This window comes from Lepus europaeus, chromosome 4 (genome assembly GCF_033115175.1).
Source record: "Lepus europaeus isolate LE1 chromosome 4, mLepTim1.pri, whole genome shotgun sequence".
In the NCBI taxonomy this organism is placed as follows: Eukaryota; Metazoa; Chordata; class Mammalia; order Lagomorpha; family Leporidae; genus Lepus; species Lepus europaeus.
In genome coordinates this window covers 100,001,863-100,023,016 of record NC_084830.1, presented here as the reverse complement: position 1 = coordinate 100,023,016, position 21,154 = coordinate 100,001,863, and the positions used below count along the sequence as shown (strand labels likewise).

General features: G+C 50.3%; 1 protein-coding gene across 1 annotated transcript in view; it reads right to left on the bottom strand.

Annotated features, from left to right (window-relative positions):
- The window catches only part of RUFY1 (RUN and FYVE domain containing 1), a 56,262-nt gene that overhangs the window by 7,716 nt on the left and 27,392 nt on the right, over positions 1–21,154 (bottom strand). Inside the window, exons 6-13 of the mRNA XM_062188547.1 lie at positions 20,117–20,178; positions 19,717–19,782; positions 15,538–15,607; positions 13,271–13,372; positions 11,541–11,657; positions 10,734–10,901; positions 7,650–7,747; positions 71–190 (exon numbers count right to left, since the gene is read on the bottom strand). Of these exons, the coding sequence (XP_062044531.1) occupies positions 71–190; positions 7,650–7,747; positions 10,734–10,901; positions 11,541–11,657; positions 13,271–13,372; positions 15,538–15,607; positions 19,717–19,782; positions 20,117–20,178 (803 nt within the window). The remainder of the gene's footprint in view (positions 1–70; positions 191–7,649; positions 7,748–10,733; positions 10,902–11,540; positions 11,658–13,270; positions 13,373–15,537; positions 15,608–19,716; positions 19,783–20,116; positions 20,179–21,154) is intronic.

Sequence of the window (21,154 nt, the reverse complement as noted above, 5' to 3'; positions counted from 1 at the left end):
AGGTTGAGGCTCGGCCCCAGTTCTTTCTGGAGGTGAGAGGTGAGAAGTTGTGCGCGGCCGCGCTGCCTACCACTGCTCGTGCAGCTGGGAGAGCTGCAGCTGCAGGGCGCCCACCCGGCTGCCCAGCTCCTGCTGCAGCTTGCGGCTCCGCTCCTCGGCGCCCTGTCTCGCCTGGTCTGAGAGCTGTAACCTATACGGTGCGGAGGGAAAGAAAACATCGCACTCAGTGTACCTTCTTCTAATGGTCTCCCAAGAAGCATCCTGAACCAAAGCTGTTGCTGGGGATGTCAGATAAAAAACAGACCGCAGCTGTGGCTTAGCAGGTAAAGACACTGCCTGCCGTGCCAGCATCCCATGGCGCTGGTTCGAGTCCTGGCCGCTCCACTTCTGATCCAGCTCTCTGCTATGCCCTGGGAGAGCAGAAGAAGATGGCCAAAGTGCTTGGGCCCCTGCACCCGCATGGGAGACCCGGAAGAAGCTCCTGGTCAGCACAACTCCAGGTGTTGTGGCCCTCTGGGGAGTGAACCAGCAGATGGAAGACCTTTCTCTCTCTGCCTCTGCCTCTCTGTAACTCTCTGCCTTTCAAATAAATGGATAAATAAGTAAATCTTAAAAAAGAAAATAAAAAGCAAGATACCCAAGCAAATCTGAATTTCGAATGGACAACAAATAGATACCTGTATTTTCAGCATAATTACATCCTAAGTATGTCTCATATATTCCTTGGAATATATACATTATATGACAAATATATTTGTTGTTTATCTGCAATTCAAATTTAATTTGGTATCCTGTATTTTTGCTTGGTTAATTTTCACAATTGAGGTGACTTTTGTGTTGTGCCTTTTAAAAGCAGGCTCAGGCATTCTGATTTTAAAGTGAACAAGCAGCCAAGATGGCTGCTGTGTGAGCGTAGCTCCCTGTGCTGTGCTGCACATATATGGGGGCTCATCACTCTCAGGCCAAAAACAGTCCCTCCTGCCCGTAGACTCCGGGTGTGGCCCCGCCCCTCTGCGGTCACACTCTCTGCCCAGCAAACCCAGACTTATTCTGTGACTGTCTCCCTGAGAACGTCACACAGACGCAGCTGTACTTTCTCCAGCCTCCATCTCTCAGAACGTTTTGGGAGCAGCCCAGGCTGGCGCGTTTGGTGGCTGGTTCCCAACGGGGGTGGAGCTGTACTCACTGGACAGACCGACCGCCATGTGTTTATCTGGCCACTCAACACAGGACACTGGGTGCCTTCTAGATTTTGGCAACTATGAACAGAGCTGTTGTGCAGCTTGGCACACTGGCTTGAGGGGATAAGATTCTCACCTCCCCCTGGCAGAATCCAGGAGTGCCACGTGGAAGAGGAGGCCTAGCTGTTGCAGGGAATCCCCCACAGGGCCCGTGCTGCCTGGCATTCCCACCAGCAAAGCTGCAGCTCCCAGCTGCTTTGTGCTCTCGGCAGCACTGTGTGGTCATTAAAAGAAACAGGGGCAGGCATTTGGCCTAGTGGTTGAGAGCCTGGTTAGATGCAGCATCTTCCCTGGAGGATCTCCGTTAGTTCCCCAGCCCGTTCTGGCTCCTGATTTCAGCATCCTGCCTCTTAAAACAAAGCTACTTTCACAGATGTGAAGGGGCCAGCACTGTGGCACAGCAGGCTGAGCAGTGGCCTGCAGCGCCGGCATCACATATGGCATCCCCTGGCAGCTCCACTTCCAATCCCATTCTTTGCTAACGCGCCTGAGAAAGCAGCAGCAAATGGGCCCTGGCATCTTTACGGGAGACCCAGAAGCTCCTGGCTTCTGGCTTCGGCCAGGCACAGCCCTGACTATTGTGGCCATTTGGGGAGTGAACCGGCAGATGAAAGATCTTTCTGTCTCTCCTTCTCTAACTCTTTCAAATAGTCTTAAAAATATATAGATGTGTACTGGGAGCTCATCATGGTTTTAATTTTTTAAAACTTGTTTATTTGAAAGAGAGAGATGAGACAGAGGCTGGGAAATCAATCTAGGTCTCCCACTGGGCAGCAGGGACCCAAGTACTTGCACGACCTGCTGCCTCCCAGGGTGCGTTAGTAGAAGGCTGGAATCAGAGCAGCGCTGGGGTTTGAATGCAGGCACTCCACTGCCACGCAGGCGGCCCAAGCGTGTCTCCACTGCCCTACCATATGCAAGCCCCCCTCATCATGTTTTCACCATGCGTTCCTCTCCTGGCTAGTGATGCTCAACGTCTTTTATTGAGCTTGTTTGCCCATCATATTCCTCTTGGTGAAGTGTGAGCTCAAGTTGTCGTCCATTTTTGAAGTGGACTGTTTGGTTATACTGCTGAGTTTGAGAGTTCTCTATATATTCTGGATACAAGTCCTTTGTCAGATATGTGATTTGCAAATATTCTCCAACCTTACAACTTGCCTTTTAATATTCTAAACTGTATCTTTCTTCTTTTTTTTTTTTTAACAGTACATAACATGTATTAATATTTTCAAGGATTGGGATTCACAGAGATTAGGTCATTTGGAATTGAAAGTCAGTCTTGTGGGGCTGGCACTGCGGCATAATGGTTCCCAGCTTGATTCCTGGCTGCTTCACTTCCGATCCAGCTCCTGGCTAACATGTCTGGGAGAGCAGCAGAAGATGGCCCAAGTGCTTGGACCACTGTCACCTACATGGGAGACCTGGAGGAGGCTCCTGGCTCCTGGCTTTGGCATGACCCAGCCCTGGCCATTGTGGCCATCTGAGGAGTAAACCTACAGATAGAAAATCTCTCTGAACCAGCAGACAGAAAATCTATCTCCCCTTCTCTCTGTAATTCTGCCTTTCAAATAAAATTTTTTTTAAAGATTTATTTATTTATTTGAGAGGCAGAGCTACAGAAAGGCAGAGGCAGAGAGGGAGAGAGAGAGAGGTCTTCCATCTGCTGGTTCACTCCCCAGTTGACTGCAACAGCTGGAACTGTGCCGATCCGAAGCCAGGGGCCAGGAGCCTTTTCTGGGTCTCTCACACGGGTGCAGGAGCCCAAGGACTTGGGCCATCTTCTACTGCTTTCCCAGGCCACACCAGAAAGCTGGACCGGAAGCAGAGCAGCTGAGACTTGAACCAGCTGACAACATTGCAAGGCGGTGGCCCCACCAGCAATGCCACAGTGCTGGCCCCTCAAATAAATGTTAAAAAAGAAGTCAGTCAATCATGGGGCTGGCGCTGTAGCACAGTGGGTTAACGCCCTGGCCTGAAGTGTTGGCATCCCATGTGGGCGCTAGTTCAAGACCCAGCTGCTCCACTTCTGATCCAGCTCTTTGTTATGGCCTGGGATAGAAGTAGAAGATGGCCCAAGTCCTTGGGCCCCTGCACCCGTGTGGGAGACCCAGAGGAAGCTCCTGGCTCCTGGCTTCATATCAGTGCAGCTCCAACCATTGTGGCCGACTGGGGAGTGAACCATCAGATGGAAGACCTCTCTCTCTTTCCTTCTCCTCTCTCTGTGTAACTCTTTCAAATAAAAATAAACAAATCTTTTTTTTTTTTTTTTTGACAGGCAGAGTGGACAGTGAGAGAGAGAGAGACAGAGAGAAAGGTCTTCCTTTTGCCATTGGTTCACCCTCCAATGGCCGCCGCGGCTGGCGCGCTGCAGCCGGTGCACCGCGCTGATCCGATGGCAGGAGCCAGGTGCTTCTCCTGGTCTCCCATGGGGTGCAGGGCCCAAGGACTTGGGCCATCCTCCACTGCACTCCTTGGCCACAGCAGAGAGCTGGCCTGGAAGAGGGGCAACTGGGACAGGATCGGTGCCCCGACCGGGACTAGAACCCGGTGTGCCGGCGCCGCAAGGCGGAGGATTAGCCTTGTGAGCCGCGGCACCGGCCCAAAAATAAACAAATCTTTAAAACAATAAAAAGAAGTCAATCAGTCTCAGGGAACCTACTTATCCTAATGAAAGGGAAAAATAAGTGTTTGGGATTATTAAACCATGTTATGGGAGGACCTCATTTGGAATGACCAGACCAGACTGGAGTTCAAACAAGCAGAAGGCACTGATAACTAGACTCAGAATAAGTCTCCAGTGTTAATCCTGCAAGAAAATTAACTTCTGAAATGGTTCCAGAAAAAAGTCAATTAAATCTTTGGTCCTTCTGGCTGTTTTATGATAGACTTCGGGTGACCCATAAGTACAAAATACCTCGAGGCTGATGGAACTTAATCCTAAAAAGGCGGCTGTTTTGGGGTGAAAAAGCTCCTGACACCTTCCAGAGAAAAGTTCAGGTGTCTTAGAAACAATGAACTGTATATGAAATAGCCAAGCATTTTACCAGCATCACCCGAGTTTAAAGGAAACTGCAAACATGTCCACTGGAAACAGTGTCAGCGCTGACTTCAAGGTTGCTTTTCTCAGAGTTAATTGTCCCTTTCACAAGTTTTACACATTTCCCATTTCCATTTTTATTTTTAAAAATTTATTTTCATTCCACTTGAAAGGTGGTGAGACAGAGACGTACATCTGCTGATTTATTCCCTAATTGCCTGCAACAGCCAGGGCTAGGCGAGGCTGAAGCCTGGAGCCAGGAACTCCATCTGGGCCTCCCATGTGGATGGCAGGTACCCAAGTAGTGGAGGCTCACCTCTGCCTCCCGGAGTGCACGCTGGCAGGAAGCTGGATTCGAAGTGGAGGAGCAGTGACTTGACCAGCTACCCTGATATGGATGTGAGCATCCTGAGCAGTGTCCTAGCTGGTGTGTCAATGCCTGCCCACCCAAAACAAGTTTTAAATTTTTGATGAAGCCCAAGTGACCAAGTTTTCCTCTTAAGGACTGTGTTTTTAAGTCATTTTAAGATTTTTCTGTCTAACTTGAGGACATGAAGATTGTTTTCTTCTACTACTTCTATAATTTTTTAAGTTTTACATTTAGATTTGATCCATTTTAAGTTAATTTTTGGTAAGATATGAGATGTAGGTTCAGGTTCCTTTCTTTGCAGATGGATGTCCAATTGTGTCTCGATCACTTACTGAAACAACTACCTTTCCTTCATTGCCTTGGTACCTTTGTGAAAAACCAGCAGTTGTACTTGTGTGGGTCTAGTTTTGGACTCTATTCTGATCCACTGCGGACTTGATATTTAAATTGTGCACAGCCCGTTAAGTCACTGCTTGGGACACCCACAGCCTATACTAGAGTGCCTGGTTTGTATCCCAGGTCCTCCAGGCTTCTGATCCAGCTTCTTAGCTAACGTGCTAGAGAGGGAGGCAGCAGATGACTGCCTGAGTACTTCAATTCCTGCTGCCCACGTGGGAGAGGGAGACCTGGACAAAGTTTTGTCCTCTTGGCTTCAGACTGGGCCCCTCCGGGCTATTTAGGACATTTGGGGAGTGAACCAGCGGATAGAAGATCTCTTTCTCTGTCATTCTGCCTTACAAATAAATCAATAAATCTTTAAGGGGCCAGCACTGTGTCAAAGCAGGTTAAGTTGTCGCCTGTAGCACCGGCATCCTATATGGGTACGAATTTGAATCCTGGCTGCTCCGGTTTTTTGTTTTGTTTTGTTTTTTAAGATTTATTTATTTATTTGAAAGGCAGAGTTAGAGAGAGAGAGAGAGAGAGAGGTCTTCCGACCTCCGGTTCACTCCCCAAATGGCCACAATGGCCGGAGCTGCGCCAATCCGAAGCCTGGAGCCAGGAGCTTCTTCCAGTCTCCCATGTGGATGCAGGGACCCAAGCATTTGGGCCATCTTCTACTGTATTCCCAGGCCACAATAGAGAGCTGAATTAGAAATGGAGCAGCTGGGACCTGAACCACTGCCCATATGGGATGCCAGCATTGCAGGCACTAGCCCCACCCCCGCCCCCCGCTACTCTTTTTTTTTTTTTTTTTGGACAGGCAGAGTGGATAGTGAGAGAGAGAGACAGAGAGAAAGGTCTTCCTTTTTGCCGTTGGTTCACCCTCCAATGGCCGCTGAGGCCGGCGCATCTTGCTGATCCGAAGCCAGGAGCCAGGTGCTTCTCCTGGTCTCCCATGCGGGTGCAGGGCCCAAGCACTTGGGTCATCCTCCACTGCCTTCCTTGGCCATAGCAGAGAGCTGGCCTGGAAGAGGGGCAACCGGGATAGAATCCGGCACCCCAACCGGGACTAGAACCTGGTGTGCCGGCGCCGCAAGGTGGAGGATTAGCCTATTAAGCCACGGCACCGGCCCCGTTACTCTATTTCTGATCCAGCTCCCTGCTAATTAGCCTGGGAAAACAGCAGAAGATAGCCCAAGTCCCTGGGCTCCTGAACCCACATGGGAGAACTGGAGGAAGCTCCTGGATGCTAGCTCTGGGTCAGTCAAGCTCTGGCCATTGTTACCATTTGGGGAATGAGCCAGCAGATGGAAGATCTTGATCTTTCCCTCTCTGTAACTCTGCCTTTCAAATAAATAAAATAAGCCTTAAAATAAGAAATAAATATATCAGGAACCAGCGCTGTGGCGTAGCGGGTAAAACCACTGCCTGGAATGCCAGCATCCCATATGGATGCCAGTTCAGGTCCCGGATGCTCCACTTCCGATCCAGCTCTCTGCTGTGGCCTGGGAAAGCAGCAGAGCATGGCCCAAGTCCTTGGGCCCCTGCACCCACGTGGGAGACCTGGGGGATGGTCCTGGCTCTGGATTGGCACAGCTTTGGCCATGCAGCCAACCGGGGAGTGAATCAGCAGATGGAGGACCTTTCTCTCTCTCTCTCTGAGCCTCTGACTCTCTATGGCTCTGCCTTTCAAGTTAATAAATAAATAAATAAATATATATTTTTTTTGACAGACAGAGTGGACAGTGAGAGAGAGACAGAGAGAAAGGTCTTCCTTTTTGCCGTTGGTTCACCCTCCAATGGCCGCCGCGGTAGCGCGCTGCGGCCGGCGCACCGCGCTGTTCCGATGGCAGGAGCCAGGTGCTTCTCCTGGTCTCCCATGGGGTGCAGGGCCCAAGGACTTGGGCCATCCTCCACTGCACTCCCTGGCCACAGCAGAGAGCTGGCCTGGAAGAGGGGCAACCGGGACAGGATCGGTGCCCCGACCGGGACTAGAACCCGGTGTGCCGGCGCAAATAAATAAATATTTTAAAAAATAAACAAATCTTTAAAAAACAGAAGTGACAGGGACAAGGAGCTCACTGTGTAGTTTTGACCTGCTGTGAGGCTGATTAACTGAACACCGGCTTGGGCAAGGCTGCTGAATCCAGTCCTATTCTCTGGTAAGATGTGGACCTGCAGAAGTCATTCCACCTTGCCTGTAGTTATTTTTTTTCCTTTAAAATATTTATTTAATTATTTGAAAGGCAAAGTAACAGAGAGAGAGAGAGAGAGAGACAGGCAGAGAATGAGACCTTCCATTGCTGTTCACTCCCTAAATGCCTACAATAGCCACTTCTGGGGCAGGCTGAAGCCAGGAGCCAGGAACTCCATCTTGGTCTCCCATGTGAGTGGCAGAGGCCCAAGTACTTGGGCTGCCACCTGCTGCCTTCCCAGGAGCATTAGTAAGAAGCTAGGAGTGGAGCGGCCGCAATGCAAACTGGCACTCTGACATGGAAGGCTGGCATCACAAGTGGGGGCTTAACCACAACGCTGCCCTCTCAGGGTCTGTGCTGAGAGGGTCTCTGAGTCAGCTTCCAGGCCCAGGGAACGCCCGGCATCTTCTCGGGGGAGTGATTACCTTTCTTCCATCTGCTTCATGCTGGACATAACTTGGTTGGTTTTACCCTCAAAAGATGTGATGGTTTCATTCTTCTGCTGCAAGCTGCTCTCAGCATCCTGCGAAACAAGAACAGGGGTTCAGAGTCGCCCGCCTCCCCCACCCCTGCTCAGGTTACTAGTGGGGTTTAATGTTAGCCTACTTTTTCTGATTGCTGCTCTTCCCTACAGCCCTGGCAGACAAACTGGGCAGGGCTCCCAGCTGCCAACAGAAAGAAAGGCAAAGAGTAAGAGGAAGGTACGACCTTTGCTGCTCCTTGACAAGGGCCTCCAGAGTCAGGTCCCCAACTGTCCCCAGCTGCCAGGCCCATTCTCCAGGGAGGCGCTGTCAGCCTCACCTCTCTCTAGGACAGATGGAGGCCCAGGAAGAGGAAGCAATGGGCTGCAGGTAGAAAGCATGCGGGGGCGTGGCTGTCCCCATCCACGCCTGTACGACTCTCCGAGTCCCGGCTTTTAGCCAGGCCAGACACCAAGTGCCCAGGAGGGAGCTCTCTATTCCTGGGCACTTACAATGAAAGGATACAGCAACCGACCTTAAGGAGATACACTATAATAGAATACACTATACTACTAACAGTAGAGAACAGCTCCAAACCACCTCATACCTGCCAACTAAACAACCTATTTCCAAAAACCGTTGAACTAAGAAAACAGACCGGAGGCAAGCAGTTGGCCCAGGGGTAATCAGTTAGGACACCCACTTCCCATATCAGAGTGTCTGGGTTCGGAGCCTCACTCCCATTTTCCTGCTAATGCACACCCTGGGAGGCAGCAGGTGATGGCTCCAGTAAACCACATGGGAGACAGGGACTGAGTTGCTGGCTCTGGCTGTGGACTAGCTCAGCCTCAGCTAACAGGGGCATGTGGGAAGTGAACCAGTAGAATCTCTCTCTCTCTCCCTGCTTTTCTTTTCTTTCTTTCTATTTTTTTTTTTTTTTGGACAGGCAGAGTTAGACAGTGAGAGAAGACAGAGAGAAAGGTCTTCCTTCCGTTGGTTCACCCCACAATGGCTGCTGTGGCTGGTGTGTTCCGGCCGGTGCGCTGCGCCGATCTGAAGCCAGGAGCCAGGTGCTTCTCCTGGTCTCTCATGCGGGTGCAGGGCCCAAGGACTTGGGTCATCCTGCACTGCCTTTCCAGGCCACAGCAGAGAGCTGGACTGGAAGAGGAGCAGCCGGGACAGAACCGGCGCCCCAACTGGGACTAGAACCCAGGGTGCCGGCGCCACAGGCGGAGGATTAGCCCAGTGAGCCGCGGCACCGGCCCTCCCTGCTTTTCAAACAAAGATAAAAACAAGACCAGGCTGGAGAACTGTCCAGAGACTATAACTGAGGCAAGTGCATTGTCACAGGAATTAGGTGAGGAACTGCTTCCCATGGGACGGATGGGAAGTGGTGTGTGCGACTCCTCTCTCACTGCACCGCTGGAAGCACGCTCTGGCTCTGGACTCCTGTGTTTCTCCCTCTTCCAGTGGGAAGAATGGGGAGAACGAGAGCTGCCTGGGTAGCTGAATGGCTGTGAGGAGCGACACTGAGTGCTTCCTTGCAAGTATTCAGTCACGGAAACGCAGGCTTCCGTTTCTTCTTCTTCTTCTTCTTTTTTTTTTTTGACAGGCAGAGTGGACAGTGAGAGAGAGAAAGGTCTTCCTTTTGCCGTTGGTTCACCCTCCAATGGCCGCTGTGCTGCGGCCAGCGCACCGTGCTGATCCGAGGCCAGGAGCTAGGTGCTTCTTCTGGTCTCCCTGGGGTGTAGGGCCCAAGCACTTGGGCCATCCTCCACTGCACTCCTGGGCCATAGCAGAGAGCTGGCCTGGAAGAGGGGCAACCGGGACAGGATCCGGCGCTCCGACCAGGACTAGAACCTGGTGTGCCTGCGCCACAAGGCGGAGGATTAGCCTATTGAGCTGCGGCGTCAGCCAGGCTTCCACTTCTGTAGCCGGTCTGCTAAGTCATGATGGCGGTGTAGCTTACCCTAAATAACATGGACTAACAGCACATTTACATATGGGCTCCAAGCAGAGGAAACCAGGAGAACTTAAAGTAGACAATTTGTCATGAGGGGAAACATGCTCCTCCTTTCCCCCTTGTGGTATTTAAATTTTCTTTGTTGTTGGTATAATACCGATTATCATTCAAGTTAAGTCAAACTGAACCCGGTTTATTACACCATCTGCCCTCATGCCATCTTTGGTGAGAGTCAGCCTATGTCCATGGAAAATGAAGCGTCACTGTTTTGGGGATGAAACAGGAAGCAGAACTTCAAAGACAAGCTTGAGAAGGACGCAGGATGCTGCCCCGAGTAGCCTCTGGGTAAGGAAGCGTCACCAGTTTTGATGCTGAGTGTCTTTCAGACTCTGGCACCCCTGGGAAATGCCAGAGAGGCAAGACTGACCTGGGGCAAAGTGACAACAGGAAATGGTATCTTAATTCCCCGCTGCGCAATTAGTCATGGAGACAGAAGAAACAGACAGCAGGGAACAGTGGAGACATGCTGAAGAGAGAGTGACAGCTCAGTTTCCAGCTCTGCTTATTAGCTGTGCCACCAAGGGCTCTGTCTGGTCACTTACACACCTCCCATCGCTCATGACATGCCAGAGGGCTGAGACCAGGCCTGACATACTAGAGGCGCGCACAGATGTGCTGCGCCACTCACGTGGCAGGAAGAGTGAAGCAGGACTGTAGAGGGGCAGGCACTGTGGCGCAGCAGGTAAAGCTGCTGCCTGTGATGCCGGCATACCATACAGGTGCCGATTCCAGTCCTGGCTCCTCCACTTCTGATCCAGTTCCCCGCTAATGGCCAGAGAAAGACAGTGCAAGATGCCCCAAGTGCTTGGAACCCCTGCACCCATGTGGAAGACCCAGATGAAACTCCTAGCTCCTGGCTTCGGCCTGGCCCAGCCCTAGCCATTGTGGCCACCTGGGGAGTGAACCAGTGGATGGAAGATGTCTCTCTTTCTGTCTCTTCCTTTCTCTCTAACGTTTTCAAAATAAATCTTTTCTTTTTTAAAAGGCTATAGAAAGCAGCAGGGAAGACATGAGCCAGCTCCCACCTGAACTTTGTGAAACATCTGTAAATTAATTGCTTTGACTTCTTCCAGTTGCTGGCGGAGGGCGACGAGGGTGTCCTGCTTCTCGTGGGTATCCTTCTCCAGTAACTTCATTGCAATTTCCATCTCCGTTTTCATTCCAATTTGTAATTCCAGTTCTTTTTCTAGTTCCTTAAGAGGATATTTACAAGGAAGATATTGTTAAACCATAGCAGGGTATTACTTGAGGTTGTATGGTGGGCAACGTCTCAAAGACAAACCACAAGTCAGGACGGCTGGGGAGATGGACAAGAGCCCGGTGGCACAGTTAGATGGCACAGTTCATGGTCAAGCTGACAGAGCTGCTCAGTGGCAGTGGCTGCCTAGAGCTCCAGCACCCACATTCTCCCCACGGTGTACAAGGATGTCTGTCGTGGGCTTCGGTGCTGGCAGCGAATGGCTGTTTTGCGATGGTAGAACTTCTGGGACGGTTGCTAGGTGATGGCACCAGAGTTTGTCCTGGCCAGCTCAGGACCCACTTCCCGCACTGTGCAGGTGTGAGAAGTATGTGTGGTAAAGAACCTTGCTCACAGACACACAGTGCGTGGAACTACGCGGACCTAGGGCTCGGACTGTCACAGAAACCACGAATCTAGTCAAGGCAACCCCTGAAAACAGGACTGCAGAATGGGGGAAAAGGTGTCTGAGTGACAAGGCAGCACTGAGCTGTAAACACAGGGCTTCCCAGAGAATGGGCAGCTCCCGCCTCTCCGCGGCACAGGGCCGCGGGCTCCTGCAGTGCCCCCCAGACCCGCCACCTCGCCCGCTCACCAGTCGGATCCGCTTCTCCTCCTTGAGCTGCTTCCACACGTCGCTGTACATTTCATCCAGGCCTTGCCGTGTCTGCTTGTAGGTCTCCAGCTCCACTCTGGTATCTTGTTTTGTCATCTGTATCAAACAATACCCAGAGCAACGGTTTGCTTCAGAAAGCTAGCTACAAAGTATTTTTTATTTTTGACAGGCAGAGTGGATAGTGAGAGAGAGATAGACAGAGAGAAAGGTCTTCCTTTTTGCCATTGGTTCACCCGCCAATGGCCGCTGCGGCCGGCGCATCTCGCTGATCCGAAGCCAGGAGCCAGGTACTTCTCCTGGTCTCCCATGCGGGTGCAGGGCCCAAGGACTTGGGCCATCCTCCACTGCACTCCCGGGCCATAGCAGAGAGCTGGCCTGGAAGAGGGGCAACTGGGATAGAATCCGGTGCCCCAACCAGGACTAGAAACCAGTGTGCCGGCGCCGCAAGACGGAGGATTAGCCTGTTGAGCCACGGCGCCGGCCGCTACAAAGTATTTTAAAAACAGACCAACATTTTTTAAAAAGGGAGATAATTTCTATTTTTAAGCATGATAGAGACATAAAATCTTGACAATATTTGAACTTGGAGATAAAGGATGCGAGAAGCCAAGAGATGCTTAAAAGGTACTGGTCATGTTCACAGTCACTTAGAGCTGATTTTCTTTATGACAGAATAATAGTCCTTAGTGGGAAAGGCCTTCTTTTAATGGGTCACTTAGTGTTTACTGACCATACTTTGATCTAGCCCTGGGAGGATTTAGAGGTAACTAAGACATGCTGAGACTTAGCTGCAAGCCAGAAATTCTACAAACAGTAACCGGGTTCTGTACCGGAGGGAGGTAAAAGAGCTACGGGAACATGGGAGAGGGGACGCCTAGGCCCACCACCGTGCCGAAGTTGGTGGTACGGAAGACTGCACGTGAGCGGATGCTGAAGAATGAACAGGAAGTGTGGCTTGCAGAGGCCCAGAGTGGAGGTGTCTATGTAGACCAAGAGGGACGTAGGCTAGGCCCCTTCACACGTTATGAGCACTGAGTCAGTACTGTATTACAGCTGGCTTGCTGTGTCTGCACAGGTTTTACATTTGTGGATTCAACCAACTGCAAATTGAAAACATTCAGGGAAAAAAAAGAATATGCATAATTTTTTACTTATCATTATTCTCTAAATAATACAACTTAACAACCACTCACATACATTCACATTACATAAGGTATTATAAGTAACCTAGAGATGATTTTAAAACATTTATTTATTATTGAGATGCAGATACACAGAGCTGGCTCCCATCCACTCCCCAAATATCTGAAATGGCCCCCCGCTGGGGCCAAAGATGGGCGCTGGGAACTCAATCCTGCTCTCTCACGTGCAAGGAAGAAAGCCAAATCAACGGAACCATCACTGCACTAGCAGGAAGCTGCAGTCAGGAGCCAGAGCCAGGCATTAAACCTAGGGAGTGCAATGTGGGCTTGTGGGCATCCTAACGGCAAAGGCCAAAGGCCCATCCCTAGAGCCGACTTAGAGTAGAGAAGGATTTCCTTGGTTCCATGCCATTGCTATGCCACTGTATACAAGGACGGGGCCGTGTACAGATTTTGGTATCCCCAGGGACCTGGGAACCAATCCCACAAGGGCTACTGAGCTCGAGACTGGCACCGGGTGTATCTGAGAGAAAGACAGGCCACCTGGCTGCGAGGCCAACCTCTCACCTCCACACTCTTCTCACTTCTTTCACGGATCAATTCATTTTGTTCTCTTAACTGCTGCTGCTCTTCTTCAAGTGAGCAAATCCGGTCAGTTGCTGCTGAAAGCTGATTAGGGAAGATTTTGACATTTCTTAACATCAGCATTTATCTTACTATGCTAATTAAAAACTAACATTATTTGGCGTCTTCACTATTTATGATGCATATTCACGTGTCTGACATTTTTATTTCCTTGTTTTGAATGGTAAGACACAGTTCAAAATTCCAAAGACCGAAAAATACATGCAGTAAATACTCCGGCCCTCCCCTCGCCAGCTCTGCCTCCCTAGGCTCTCTCCCTCTGGCAAAAATGACCATGAGCTACTTCATACAGGCAATGGGTCACGGACACACAAAACCAGAAACAGTCTGAGTCCACTGCGAGAGAAGTGGTTCAAGAAATTACAGTTAATAAATACTTGAAGGCTTTTAACAACCTAGGATGTAACAGCGACAGGGAGCGCAGGTGGGTTACATGGTATACTCTCACTTGTAATTAAAAACTACCACCAGGTTGAAGATGCTTAAGAAATGATGGAGCTGTGTAACAGATAAATGACATGATGGGTGTTACACAGCAGAGCTCAGCACAGGGGTTATGGCTTTTTGTTTGTTTTTCTGATTCTCTATTCCTTTCAGGTTTTCTAGTCAACATTTTATCATTGAGAGGGAATTAAAGTGGGGGCGTGTGAGGGGGTGGGTAAAAAACAACCATTCAAGACCAGCCCTAGAGGAACCCTTCCTTCCTCGAATGAGCTGCTGTGGGTTAGGGACAGGATACTTTTCCCAGCCTGGCTGAGGACAGAATGTCAGGAGAGGTGGGGAGAGTAGCTACACCAGCCACCCCAGGACACAGCCTGCAAGGGAAGGGGAGCTGGAGAAGGGGCCGGAAGCAAGACAAGGAACCCTGGTAGCAGGCTCTGCTCTCAGCATCAACTAGCAACGGAGGGACCCAGGAGCACCGAACTCCTCACCTCCTCTTTGCCAACTGTGTCTACAACCCTTAGGAATAAGTTCCACTCAGACCTAGAACCCAGGCCTGGGGTCAGTAAACATAACCACTGCACCCCTACTAAGCCAGTCTCCAGCTTTAAAGCACATGTAGTGGCTACAGCAGAAGCAACAGGCAAAAGCTGAGCAGGGGGCGTGCCCTGAAGGGAGTGTCCTCTTCTCCAGTGCACACCTTGTTACAAACCAACTGAGAGCTCCTTTCAAAGCCAGCCACCTTGTCTGAGAACAGAGAATCTGCTTATGTGCCCCGCCTGCTAAGAGCGGTATTGGGCATGTTAACATCTGACTGTATCTTTACAATAATGTGAAGTATGTGTCATCATCCAATGTGAGGCTGGTTTCAAGAGGCCCCCCTCCTGTACCCCCCAGCGTATGCGCTCTCTGGACTGCCTTTACTCGCACAGCTCCGCATGCCTCTCCTGAAAGCCTCAGGGCTGGTCCCGCAGCACAGAGCAGCTTCCAGGGGCCTTAAGTGGGGTCCTGCATTACAGAGGCCTGCTCTGAGATGCCTTCCAGCTGTCCCCTGCCTGCATCCTCGAGCCTCTGCTCCAAGCCCTCTTCCTCGCCAGGGAGACTAGGTGGGCAGGCCTGGGCAGCCGGGGACCGCTACCTGTGGAAAGCCTTAGCAAGGCTGGGCAACCCCGCTCCTGCTAACAGGAGCCAAAGATGTGTCCACCAAGGAGCCTGCCGGGCAGCTGGCAGCAAGCTTTCTTCCTCGGCCTCAGCCCTCCTTCTTCCTGTCCTTTCATTCTCTCTCTTCCTAGTGAGAAAGCAGAGAAAGACCACACTGTGGGGAGCTTGGCTCCGTGCTCCCGAGGCCAGAAGACACGGAGGGCTAGGGAGCTGGTACCCAGGGGCAGAGCCTCTGCCTCCCGGGCAGTGAGGGCACACACCATCACAGCAGAGGTGGAGAAGAGGAAGAAAATGCACTTTCCTGATAGATGGTGGGCTTTTCCAAGGTGCTTTCAGCCACTGGATTACTTTGTGGTGATAAAACCTAAGTCACGGAGAACGGGCTCATGAGCAGCTGAGTGTCTTCCCCAGGAGCCCTGCAGAGGGCGCAACAGGCACTCAGGAAGCCTGTCCCAGGTGCAGCTCAAGCCGCTGTCAGCAACTCCCCTTCCTAGCAGCAGGAAGCGCTGGTCACACAGACCAGCTGCGCCATTTCTCTTAACCTTGGGTCATTCTGTTCTGTGGACGAATTTCAAACAGTTACACACCTCTTCTTGGAGCTTTGAATTAGTCTTTTCTAAGCCATCTATTTTTGCTTGAAGATCCCCAACCGTGCAGCTGTAGAAGATAAAACAGTGGTCGATGTGAATGCATCAAGGCTGTTTTCCCAGCCTGTCAACTGTGAGACTTCCGATTCTGGCCTTCCTGTACGTAGGAACGGAAAGGCAAAGCCTCTTCCCAAAGCACTCAGAGGATTCTAAATGTCTCTGTGCACACAGACATTCACACCTACTTGTCACTAAGTTTTATTCCTTTTCAATAAAATTTATTCCTAAAATATTCATTCATTTTTTAAAGAACCTACAGAATTTTACTTTTGTTTGAAAAGTAAATAAATAAAAGAGCAAAAGAGAGCCAGAGACAAAGACAAAGAGAAATTTTCCACCCACTGGTTTATTCCCCAAATGCCTGCAATAGCCAAGTCTAGGCCAGGCTCAAGTTAGGAGCTAGGAGCTCCATCTGCGTCCCCCATGTGCGCAACAGGGGCCCAAGTACGTGGATCATCTTGCACCACCTCCCCAGGCACATTAGCAGGGAGCTGGATGGGAAGCAGAATAGCCAGGATTTGAACTGGCAGTCTAATAGAGGGTGCTGGCATTGTAAGCAGCAGCTTAACCTGCTGTGCCACAATGCTGACTCCTGTCCTAAGCACTTTATTTTTGTTTTTTTTTTTTTTTAAATTTCATTTATTTGAGATGCAGAGTTAGAGAGAGAGGAGAGACAGAGATAGCTTCCATTCGCTGGTTTACTCCCCAAATGGCTGCATCTGCCACTTGATCCGAAGCCAGGAGCCAGGAGCTTCCTCTGGGTCTCCCGTGTGGGTGAGGGGCCCAAGCACTTGAGCCATCTTCTGCTTTCCCAAGCCACCAGCAGGGAACAGGATCGGGAGTGGAGCAGCTGGGACTGGAACCCACATCCCTGTAGGATGCCAGTGCCACAGGCAGAGGCTTAACCTACTATGCCATAGCACCAGCCCTCCTAACCACTTCAATGCATCAATTCACTTAATCCCTCCACAGTTTGATGAAATAGATCCTACTGTTAACCTATTCTTTTTTTTTTTTTTTTTTTTTTTTTGACAGGCAGAGTGGACAGTGAGAGAGAGAGACAGAGAGAAAGGTCTTCCTTTTGCCGTTGGTTCACCCTCCAATGGCCGCCGCGGTTGGTGCGCTGCGGCCGGTGCACCGCGCTGATCCGATGGCAGGAGCCAGGTGCTTCTCCTGGTCTCCCATGGGGTGCAGGGCCCAAGCACTTGGGCCATCCTCCACTGCACTCCCTGGCCACAGCAGAGAGCTGGCCTGGAAGAGGGGCAACCGGGACAGAATCCGGCACCCCAACCGGGACTAGAACCCGGTGTGCTGGCGCCGCAAGGCGGAGGATTAGCCTGTTAAGCCACAGCGCCGGCTGTTAACCTATTCTACACATGAGGAAACCCTAAGCTTATGTTAGAGAAGTCACTCAAGTTCACACATCTGTACAGGCAGGTGGCAGGAGAACCCACGTGGTCTGGCTGCAGAGCCACGCTCAGAAGCATCAGACCAGACTGTCAGAGACTAAGAACAAACCTGGCAAAGCTAACAAATCAATATGAGGACCTGGATGGAAGGGAAAAAAGCCACTAAAGACACAAAAATGAAAATGTGAAAAACAAGAAATATGGAGGGAATAAAAAAATTTTAACAATATACAATTTTCAAAGTTATACCAACTGGGCTCAACATTGTGGTACAGTGAGTTACACTGCCACTTGTAATGCTGGCATCTCATATCAGAGATAGTTCTAGGCCTAACTGTTCCTCTTCTGACCCAGCTTCTTACTAATGCACCTGGGAAGGTAGCAGAGATGGCCAAAGTATTTGGGTCCCTGCCATGCACGTGGGAGACCTGGCTGGAGTACCTGGCTCCTGGCTTTGTCCTGGACCAGCCCTGGCTATTGCAACCACTGGGGGAGTGAACCAGCAGATGCAACATTGATCTCTGTCAGTTTTCTTTTCAAATATATAAAGTAAATATTTACAAAAAGTTGTACTGTGCATCTAACAAAAAATAGCCAAATTAAAGTTTTCTTAGAAAATATATATTACCAAAACAACACACTTCCTCAAGGGGAGAAAACCTGGATGAACTCACAGCTAAGGAAAAACCAAAAAGCTGACACGGCATTGCCTTATAAAGGCTCCAAGCCTCTTCTTTTTTTTGACAGGAAGAGTGGACAGTGAGAGAGAGAGAGATAGAATCAAGCTTCATTTTTTAAAAAAAAGTTTATTTGAAAGGCAGTTACATAGACAGGGAGAGACAGAAATTTGATCAATCTTCCATCTGCTGGTTCACTCCACAGATGGCCACAATGGCTGGGGCTGGGCCAGGCAGAGCCAGGAGCTTCATCCAGGTCTCGCATGCAGGTGGCAGGGGCCCAAGTCCTTATGCATCTTCCGCTGCTTTTCCCAGGCCCCTAGCAGAGAGCTGGACAGGAAGTGGAGTAGCCAGGACATGAACTGGCACCTACAAGGGACGCTTTACCTACTACACCACAATGCCAGCCCCCAAGCTTCACATTTTTAAGGAGAAAATAATGCCTGCAATTAGAAGCTGTTCCCTAGTACAAAAATAGGCAAAGCAGATGAATTCATTCTGTGAAGCTGCTTAACCCAGACGCCATGCTCAAGAAAGGAAACACAACTTTTACAGGATGGTGAGATCAATAACTGGTCTGCTGAGTTTGAGTCCATCCTTGGCAACAGGACACATAACATCTGGGCTACGAGGCACGCCTGCATCACAGCCCAGAGGGCCTGGCTCAAGCCCCGGTTTCTCAGCTTCTGATCCAGCTTCCTGCTAAAACTCATCCTTGGAGGCAGCAGATGATGCCTCATGTACTTGTGTCCCTGCCACCTGTGTGGGAGACCTAGCTTGGATTCTGGGCTCCTGGCTTTAGCTTGGTCCGACTGGCTGTTGTAGGTATCTGGAGAGTGAACAAGCAGACGGAAGATCTTTCTCTGTCTGCCCTTCAAAACACACACACACACCCCACACATACACAAACTAACAACAGAGTACATCCCATCAATAGATACACGGATAAAAATGGCTACCTTAATGATGCTAAAACGCATCTGTTCCTTATAAAAACTCTCAAACTAGGTATCAATCAAGAAAGCCTCAACACAGCAGCCAAGCTGACAGGTAGGGAGCAGCATCTCCTCAAGCACGTCGGGAACAATAAGCCAACTTCCGAGCCTGTTTCATCGGCTTTGGGGGCCAGAGAGGCTGCTCCTGTGGAGCACTGTTAATGACTCATGCGCGCTCCAGAAGGGGATCCCAGAGAATGTGTCTCCCCTGGGGCTGGCACTGTGGTATAGCGGGTAAAGCCACCGCTTGCAGTGCCGGCATACCATATAGGCACCAGTTTGAGTCCCAGCTGCTCCTGTTCCAGTCCAGCTCTCTGCTGTGGCCTGGGAAAGCAGTAGAAGATGGCCCAAGTGCATAGGCCCCTGCACCCACATGGGAGACCCAGAAGTTCCTGGCTCCTGGCTTCAGATTGGCACAGCTCCAACCATTGCGGCCAAAAGGGGAGTGAACCATTGGATGGAAGACCTCTCTCTCTCTCTCTCACTCTCTGCCTCTCCTCTCTCTGTGTAACTCTGACCTTCAAATAAATAAATAAATATAAAAAAAAGAGAGAGAATGTGTCCCGCCCAAGAGTCCCTCATGGCCCATCAACACCTTCAAGGATTAATGTTTCATGAAACGCGCATGTCAGTAGCTTTCCACCTGAAATTTTAGAGTCAGGACAAAGATGCCTGCGATTGCTGCCCACCGCTCTGGAAGGCTTAGTTCGGTGGCTTTCAATCCTTCTTTCCTGCCCCAAGGGCTGCATGCTGATTCCCAGCAGCAACAGTGCAGTCACGGCCGGGGGCGCAGAGGGAAGGTTTAATGGATTTACCTCTCTGGATTGTCTAACTGCACAAAGAACCAAAGACTTCCAAAAGCTGTTTTATCAAGAAGAAATCACACTCATCCTGTCTGTACACATGTTGCTTGAATAACTCTTCTTGGTTTGAAAAACGTGTTATAAATACACGGCAGCTCAGAAAAGCGCCATGAAGCAATGACAGGATACACAGCACGTAACTGGAACAACACCAGACCCAAGAAGCGTGTCTTACCTTAAGTGCCGGTTAAGTTCTTCCACGTAATTTTTTTGATCAAGGACATCAGTAATTCTTTCATGTCTTTGAAAAAGAGCAGAAAAGGGGAGCCTTTTAAATTCATAGGTAATACTTTGTCTTCCCAACCTTCATATCACCTTGTCACGGTACCAATGTCTTCAAGAAACTAAAAGACAGCCACAGCTTAGCAACACGTGCATGGTCCCAGGGCAAACAATGGGGACACAGTGGCAGGGCCTCTAGTGGGGACAGCCATTTGCCATAAGCAAAGGCCTCTGAAAGTGGCACATGGCCCTGCCTTTACTGTGTGGAAGAAAAGGAGCCTAACTCAGGGAATGGAAAGCGCAAGACTTTTCAGAGCGCAAAGCCGCAGAACAGCAGCACCCAGAGCCCTTACTCTTTGCCTCCGTCAAGATCCTGCACATCCTTGAGGTAGATGGAAAAGTCGATCACTCCAACCTGACAGAAATAAAACACACAAAGTCAAAAATACCAGTTTCCACTTTCCATAAACCTTACCTTTTTTTTTTTTTTTTTTGACAGGCAGAGTGGATAGTGAGAGAGAGAGACAGAGAGAAAGGTCTTCCTTTTTGCCGTTGGTTCACCCTCCAATGGCCGCTGCGGCCGGCGCATCGTGCTGATCCGAAGCCAGGAGCCAGGTGCTTCTCCTGGTCTCCCATGCGGGTGCAGGGCCCAAGCACTTGGGCCATCCTCCATTGCCTTCCCGGGCCACAGCAGAGAGCTGGCCTGGAAGAGGGGCAACTGGGATAGAATCCGGCGCCCCAACCGGGACTAGAACCCAGTGTGCCAGCGCTGCAAGGCGGAGGATTAGCCTGTTAAGCCACGGCGCCGGCCAAACCTTACCGTTTTTAAAATTCAGTGCACTTAACATTCCTGTGCACATTTAGTTAGGCTAATCAGCTCTGAAAAGTGGCAATCAACTGAACAAACCAAAAGAAAACTAGCCCACCTTTCTGAAAGAAAAACTGACTAAAAACCAGAACTAAAGGAGGAATGCAGAGCATGGTGAGCAGAACAAGGGAGAAGCTGCACGGGAGGAGTAACTTGTAATGATCCAAGCTGGGCAATGTTAGCTAGTGCAGAGGATTCTGAGTGTTCCCAACACACAAATGATAAATATCAGAGGTGACGGATGTGCCAGTGACCTGGATCTGATCATTATACACTGTGTACATGCACTGAACTGTCACGCTTTATGCAAAAACACAGACAATGAGGCTGGTGCCATGGCTCACTAGGCTAATCCTCTGCCTGCAGCGCCGGTATCCTGGGTTCTAGTCCCGGTTGGGGCACTGGATTCTGTCCCGGTTACTCCTCTTCCAGGCCAGCTCTCTGCTGTGGCCCAGGAAGGCAGTGGAGGATGGCACAAGTGCTTGGGCCATGCACCTGCATGAGAGACCAGGAGGAAGCACCT